A 7827-nucleotide genomic window follows, 5' to 3' on the forward strand; every position below is an offset into this window, starting at 1 on the left:
TTGCCTCCAAGGCAATGCTAAGAATGTCCGACTGATGGCTTAGGTCCGCTCCCCACAAGCAGGCCTAAGCTGTCATTCGGACATCCCCTGAGGGCTCCTGGACTATGAGAGGGCACAGGCCAAGCTGAGGGGAACCCCCGCTCACGCCCAAGTGCAAGAATTTCATGCACCCGGCCTCTATTGATAATAATACAATAAATAGAATAAGCTGTGTTTTGCATACTCACAACTATAAGCCTATTTTTGCCCCACCCTGTGTAAGTATGTGTGTGTTCGTAAAACGAATCTAGAGTGAGACATAAACTTTAGAAGAAATAAAAGAGGTGATTAATTAGAAATGTGCAAATGTACACAGGAAATATGTGACTTGAGGAAAATGTGATTTATAAGAAAGCCTGCAGACTGTCAAACATTTCTCTTCTGGCAACTTGAGGATCCAGTACATCTCAAAATTTATCACCTGCAAATATCAAGAGACTTCCATATTAAAATACTAAACATCATTAGGAGACTCAGCCAACAATGAATAAACAAACAGTAGCATTTGTTGTGTATACCGTAAGTTTTGCACAAGAGGTCCTGGGCCAGGGGGGTGCTGCTGTGGAGGAGGTGGTGTAGCAGGAGGTGGAGCACTAAAGAAGGCACGGAAGCCTGGTGCTGGGGGAAGCATCTGCCCAACTCGCCCTTGCAGCAGCTTGGGATTCATGGCAGCAAGCGGACTACCAACAAATCCAGGGACCCGTGCAAACTGGCTGGGAGACATCCGTCCAGGCTGTAGCTACAGAGGGACAAAACCTTAGATTTAGTTAATCAGCAAGTCCCCTTGCTTTTATCCACAGAAAAGTTAATATTGTTTCTATCAGTAAGTTTGTTTGAAATGATAATGGGGAAAAAAGAGACAGTAGTGATTGATCAAAGAGAAAAAAAAAGGTATCATGTAGTGCACTTCAGCAAAGTAAGAGAGCTCTTTATGGGTTGAGCTACTGAAGGCTTACCTGTGCTCCTCCAAGAAACTGTGCTCTCTGGAGGGGGCTGAGAACAGGAGGAACACTAGGAGGGAAAGGGTGACCCAGTAGGGAAGAGTTCTAGAATAAAAAAAAGAAAAAGAAAAAACTTATATACTATGAAATAGGTAAATCAATATAATAAGGAAACTCAATAGAAATGCAGAATAAATTTGGATATAAAAACTCTTAAATTGCATGCATATAAGCATAACCAATGAAAAAAGACTGGGGTGGGGAGGGGCAAGGGCATGTGCTGGGGGGTGGGAGCAACCGGGGAGAGGTCAATAGGAAGAAAGGAGACATACGTAATACTTTCAATAACTTTCAACAATAAAGAATTTAAAAACAAACAAAACAACAAGATGCAAAATACAGTAAAAAAAAAAAAGCACACTCTTAAACTGTACAGTCAAGCTGTCCACTAATGTAAAAGAGAATAATTATGTAATTTTGAAGTACTATCATAATGTAACATGAAAAAGAAAGCAGAACGAGGGACAGATAGAAGGAAATCCAATGATCACGCTGAGTTTAGATTTTTAAAGATAAGAACTGATATAAGAAACAACTGAACAGCTGAAACCGGTTTGGCTCAGTGGATAGAGCGTCGGCCTGCGGACTGAAAGGGTCCAGGTTCGATTCCAGTCAAGGGCATGTACCTGGGTTGTGCGCACTTCCCCAGTGGGGGTCGTGCAGGAGGCAGCTGATCGATGTTTCTAACTCTCTATCTCTATCTCTCTCCTTTCCTCTCTGTAAAAAAATCAATAAAATATATTAAAAAATAAATAAATAAAGCAGCAATTTTCAACTGGCATGCTGCAAGAAATTTAAAAAAAAACCAAACAACTGAACATAATGAATCATGTCTTCTGATCTGGGGACCAGAAGATTCAGAAATTCAAGTACGGAGATAGAAAAAATATGTATAATTAAGAGAAGTCCATATACTTGTATGGTGATTGAATAGGTAGTTATCAGAAAATACAGATTGCATTTTCATTAGGTTGTAGAGTGACATACCGGGACATTGCAGAGCTGGTTTGGAGACATCCTCTCACCATAGGGAGCAGGATAACGTGGTGGCATTGGGGGCCGAACATGGACAGGTTTCGGACACAGAATCTATGAGGGCAAACATATAAACAACTACACTCAGTGAAGTCAGTTTTTCCTCCACCTACACTTCCTCCCTTCTAGTACTGGTAGAGACACAGAACTCAATGCAAAGCCCTACTTCTAAACCAATTGCTAAGGCTAAGGGTTCATATACAGAACCCTTGGTCACTTCCTCCCACAAATATCAGTAGCTTTTAACAGAGGAAGATTTAGCTAATTCTCCAGTTATCCCCACCCTTCCATGCTATCTGAGGGAGGTACCAGCAGATATTCAAACTTGCAAATTCTCTCCAAAAGGATATATTTTGGTAGCAGTGAGGGAGAAGGAATGATAAGAAAGCTGGAGGATTAACTAAGTCCTATTCTGAAGCCCCTGTGATATGGCCGCCATGCTTAGAGCTCTTTTGTGATATACTGTGACTCCACCATTTCATGGGATACTGAGCCTAACTAGGCCATACCAACACCACCCTCCCCCCATACCTTCCAAATTGGCCTTCCTTTTCAGCTGCTCGTTTCAGGTGGAGGAAAGTCTATGGAACAGGACTGCACAGGCTCTAGGGAAAGCAGGGATATCTTAAAGGTAAAAAGGGATGTGGACAATGCTGTGTGTTCCCACTCCCCCCAGCTTTCAGTTACCTCTCTGCTAATGTTTTGGGCAGCCAGCAAAACCCTTTAAAAAGGATATATACACTAAATGTGGTTAACTACCCTTTTCTCCCCATTTAGAAAGCAGCAATAGGAGCAGCACCAGCAAGGGGCATTAAGGAATGTGTCTCTTATTGGTACTAACTTCTCCTCTAATTGGCTATTTTTCTTTCTAATCTAATGCCTACCCAAAATTTCCACCCTCCTCCCAACATCACCAATTTCCCCAATAATTTTGCCCAGATTCCCAATATCCTGGGCTGAGTGCCTGTTAATGAGAGGTACCTGTTGGTTGAAGCTGGGTACAGCCATCTGCTTAGGTGGCGTGCCTATGGGGACAGCTCTCACAGGAGGGCTGCCAATGATAGGTGAAGTTGACCGCCTTGGTAATGCACGCTCGGAAAGGTCCCGATCATCTTCTGGGCCCTGTGGGGGCCTCTGAGGCAAGGCATATTCTAATACAGACACTGTAGGCATTTCCTAATTAAGGAAGTAGCAAAAAAAAAAATCCACAAAAAAACCTTAGTTTAACTTGAAATGTGTTAATAATCTCTATAAATGTCAAAATATCTCAAGAAATTTAAAATTTTATTTATTTTTATTTCTTATCCAGTAAAATTTACTCTCTTTGGTGTACAGTTCTCTGAAGTTTAATAAATGCAGAGTCATGAATCTACCACCACAATCAAGATATAGAACAATTTTATCACTCCACAAACTTCCTATGTAGAGTGTTTTTTTTTTACATGCAATAAACATTAATATTTTAAGAAAAACGATTTTAAATATAATAATGTTACATGCAATAAACCTTAATATTTCAAGAAAAATGATTTTAAATATATTACATGCAATAAAAATTATTTCAAGAAAAAAGATTTTAAATATAACAATACCAAAACTGTACTAACAGTACAATATCACAAAAGTTGTAGGAAATATTAAAAATCTGCAAATAACAGGATTGCTACTATTATATTCTAAAATATTTTTTTCCTCTGGCTCTATATTGGTTTATCAGTTTACATTGTTCATTATATTCCACAAATGTTTCCACAGTGGCCACACCAGCCTGCATTCCCACCAGCAGTGCAAAATGGTTCCTTTTTCTCCACATACTTGTCAGCACTTGTTTGTGGATTTGTTGATGACAGCTATTCTGACAGGTGTGAGATGTTACCTCATTGTCATTTTGATTTGCATCTGTAAGATGATTTGAGCATGTTTTCATATGTCTTTTGGCCTTCTGTAGGTCTTCTTTTGAAAAGTGTCTATTTAAGTCCTTTGCCCATTTTTTGATTGGATTGTTTATCTTCCTTTTGTTAAGTTGTATGAGTCGCAGAGTGGCTTTGCTGTCAACCTCTCCCACCACTCCCAACCACTGGCCAACACTGATCTGTTCTCCAGTCTTATAGTTCTGCCTAGAAATGACTTTTCAAATAACTCCAATTGTAAGGTGACAAAACTGAGTTATAATGGTCCCTTCCAACCTTTTATTTTATTTATTATTATTTTAAACTTTATTTTCTGTTCGGAATAGAATTGCAGCCTTGAGTTATTCTGGTCTTCAGAAATGCATTTCCACATATGCTTATTGCATGTAAACATTTCTTGGTCTAACCATATAATATAGATACAGGAATTAAATCTATTGCATGTACTGTAAAAAGGCTTTACTATCAAAACCAACCAATCCAATAACCACCTTAACTTTGGTAATTTGGACTTGCTTCTGATGTCACTAAGGGTGCTACTTGGAACAGGGGAGCCCCTCTGGAGTTGGGGGACCCCAATTTCATGCTACAAACTCAGGGCTCTCAGGAAGGTTGATCAGCCCGAATGCGTTTAAATGTCTAGTTCACAGTGGGCCTTCTCTGGGAATCTCTCATCCTCACCCCTCTCCCTGGCCCCGGTCACACTCCAGGTCATCCCCATTTCAACCTTTTCAAAGTAAAACACAGTCAACTCAGCACTTCCACAGAGGCTGAGGAAGTGGTACAACTCTGAGTGCTGGATGGAGTAACTGACCTAAGACTGGCAAATGATATCCAACTATATGATTCTGCAAGGAAAGGATGACAACAGGAGCCAGCTTGAAATTTTCAGATGAGGAATTGTATATAAAGAGAAAATGTTTAATACCTGAGCAAGCAATGGTCCTCGGATTCGCCTCAGAACTTCAGATCCATCCCAGATGCTGGAATTGAGACTTCCTGGTTGGGGCTAACAAAAAAGGGAAAATACAAATAGTGTGGGCTCTCTGTATGAAGTACCTGCTTTTGCTGAACAAAGCTCCAAAAGAGCCTCAACTGCTTAAGAATAAGAAATTATCGTGCTCCAGAGTATACATCATTCTCCAACTTCATCTCCAGAATTGTTATCAGGAATTACATTAACAATTTTCTACAGCATGGCATATGTAAATCTCTCATTATAGTAGATTTAAAAAAATAGAACTCAATATTTCACTTTAATTATTAGTCTGCTACTATGCTCAAGCCAGAGTAACTTACTCACTTGCAAAACTGGCCTGGTCTGCACTGCCCTCATGATGGCTGGATCTTCTAGTTCATTTTCAATCACCATCTTACTGAGCCTTTCTGCCAGATTTTCCTCATGGTCACCCAACAAGTCCATCTCATCCCTTTCTCCATTGCCTGTTTGTTCATTGACTGCTGCCGGCAGTTTCTCTTCCAATTCAGCCAGTCGCTCATGTGCCTCCTGCCAATCATCATCTATAAGGAAATCATAAAAATGAAATACAGTTCATATTGGAACTAAAAAGTTTTATAAAGTTCTGTTAACCAAGTAAATAATTCCAACTCCAGAAGATAGGTGGAAAGTTAAATTTCCACTTAGAGACATGAAATAAAAGTTTAAACTGAGTAGCATAATAAAGAGGGCTTTTCACTTTTAAGAACAAATAACGTATTACCAAGAATATACCTCAAACATTTAGAGTAATAGGTTAACCCCATTATCAATGGTGTCCAAACTATATTTTGAAACCAATTTTTAAACTGTTGGTCTTGTGTTTCTATGACATTTCAGGCAAAAAATTTCAAGGAAAGTTACAATTCACTGCACTAGCTTATAGCTTTCTCTTAGATTATAATTGTCATCTTTATAAGCTTTTGAATCTATTCATTTCATTCAATTAATACTTGTTGAGCATCTATTATGTGACAAGCACTGTTTTAGGTGCATGGGATACATGAGTGTACTAAACATAAGACAATAAACATAATGAATAAATAAGTTACATACTATATTAGAAGATGAAATGCTACAGGAATATGGAGGAAGAGAGGCAGACTGAAAACTTTAAACAGGATGAGCAGAGGTACATTTTTTTGAGAGGGTAACCTGTGAGTAAAAGATTCAAGAATAAGATAGTCAGGTGGATATCTGGGAGAAGTGTTCCAGGCAGAGAGAGTCGGTACAAAGGCCTTAATTTGAGAGACTGATGGTTTTGAGAAAGGACCATGTTTGGACTGGAATAATCAAGGGGGGAGATACAGGAAAATGAGGTCAAAGAAGTAGTAGGAGGGAGCTCCTTTAGGGCCTCTAAAGCCACTCTAATTGAAATGAGGGAGCACTGGAGGTTTTCATGTGCCATGACTTTTTGAGAGAACCACTCCTGGCTGCTGTGCTGAAAGCAGACGGCGGGGGAGGGGACAGCAACACTGGAAGCATGGAGGTTTGCCAGGTGGCTACTGCAGTTCCCCAAGGCAAAGGTGATGGTGACTTGGACCTGAGTCATTCCTCTTTTAACTATGTCTTTGCTATTCCTGCACACAAATATATAGTCCATAGCACTGGCACACCAGGTTGCTGTCTCTTTTTCTCATGCTGACACAGGATTAGTTTTGAGTACTGCTATAGCACAGATGAGTATCTTCAGAACCCTTTATGAGCTTCCCTAGAACTAGACCTTACTTCCATCACTTCTCATTCCAATGCTCCTCAATCTCATTGTTCCATTCTGCTTCTATCATAAAAGCTCTATCCACTATTTTGCTCCTCTGAGATTCAAATTTAGACACCTTTCCCTCTTCATTGAAGCTTTCCCTAAATAACTTTTTCTTGTTAATTCTACTTTCACCTCATCTAAACATGCACTGCTTTCTAATCCACAAACACCCATGTAATCTTCTATATATGTTATATATTTTATTCTGATTTAAATTTTATTTTGTATGTCCAATAAAATTCAACAGAGGAATAACAGGTAATTCTCTTTATAACTAACACAAAAACAAAAAATTCTCAAAAAGTGTTCTTAATGAAAATCCCCCCTATAATATTCCTGTATACCTTATTAGAAGAAGGAAAAACTGAAGGCATCATGACAAGAAAAAAAGTTGCCTGATAAGTAGGGTATAATAGATGGTAACCACTTTAAAAAAAGATTTAGATTATTGACAATTTTTTAAAATACATATATTTTTATTGATTTCAGAGAGGAAGAGAGAGGGAGGGAGAGATAGAAACATTAATGATGAGGATCATTAATTGGCTATCTCCTACATGCTCCATACTGGGGATAATCAAGTTTGCAACCCAGGCATGTGCCCTGACCTGGAATTGAACTGTGACCTCCTAGTTCATAGGCTGATGCTCCACCACTGAGCCACACCTGCCAGGCATTGACAATTTTCTGAGGGGTTCATGTGCAACTTGTTTAAGCAATACAGGTTGGGCAACTTTTCATGCAAACACACACATAACTACTGGTAATATTATCTCATTCTTTTTAATCTATCTATACCTATAGAGAGGTAATATGCTAATTGCTGTTAAGATGTCCCCATAACGACCTATTTGCATATTGATGCGTGCGCAGCAGGGGGCGTGTGGACGGAGCCAAGTTCCCGGGTGTCTGATGAGAGTGCCTGCAGACAGAAGCCCAGACTGCAAAGAAGGAAGAGGAAGCGGCCACGGGGAGCTCTTCCAATCCCCTTCTATGGACACTCTACCCCAGCCCTGGCACTCCCGGGGGGAGGACAGAAACCCTACCCCAGCCCCCGCAACACGGGGGGGGGGGGGGGGGGGG

At 39.9% G+C, this 7827-nt stretch overlaps 1 protein-coding gene across 1 annotated transcript in view; it reads right to left on the bottom strand.

Moving 5' to 3' along the window:
• PATL1 (protein associated with topoisomerase II homolog 1 (yeast)) overlaps positions 1-7827 on the bottom strand; it is a 34474-nt gene that overhangs the window by 17248 nt on the left and 9399 nt on the right. Inside the window, exons 3-8 of the mRNA XM_006762514.2 lie at positions 5289-5506; positions 4914-4994; positions 3057-3251; positions 2028-2129; positions 996-1085; positions 558-778 (exon numbers count right to left, since the gene is read on the bottom strand). Coding sequence (XP_006762577.1) covers positions 558-778; positions 996-1085; positions 2028-2129; positions 3057-3251; positions 4914-4994; positions 5289-5506 — 907 coding nt within the window. The remainder of the gene's footprint in view (positions 1-557; positions 779-995; positions 1086-2027; positions 2130-3056; positions 3252-4913; positions 4995-5288; positions 5507-7827) is intronic.

Source organism: Myotis davidii, unplaced genomic scaffold, assembly GCF_000327345.1.
Source record: "Myotis davidii unplaced genomic scaffold, ASM32734v1 scaffold818, whole genome shotgun sequence".
In the NCBI taxonomy this organism is placed as follows: Eukaryota; Metazoa; Chordata; class Mammalia; order Chiroptera; family Vespertilionidae; genus Myotis; species Myotis davidii.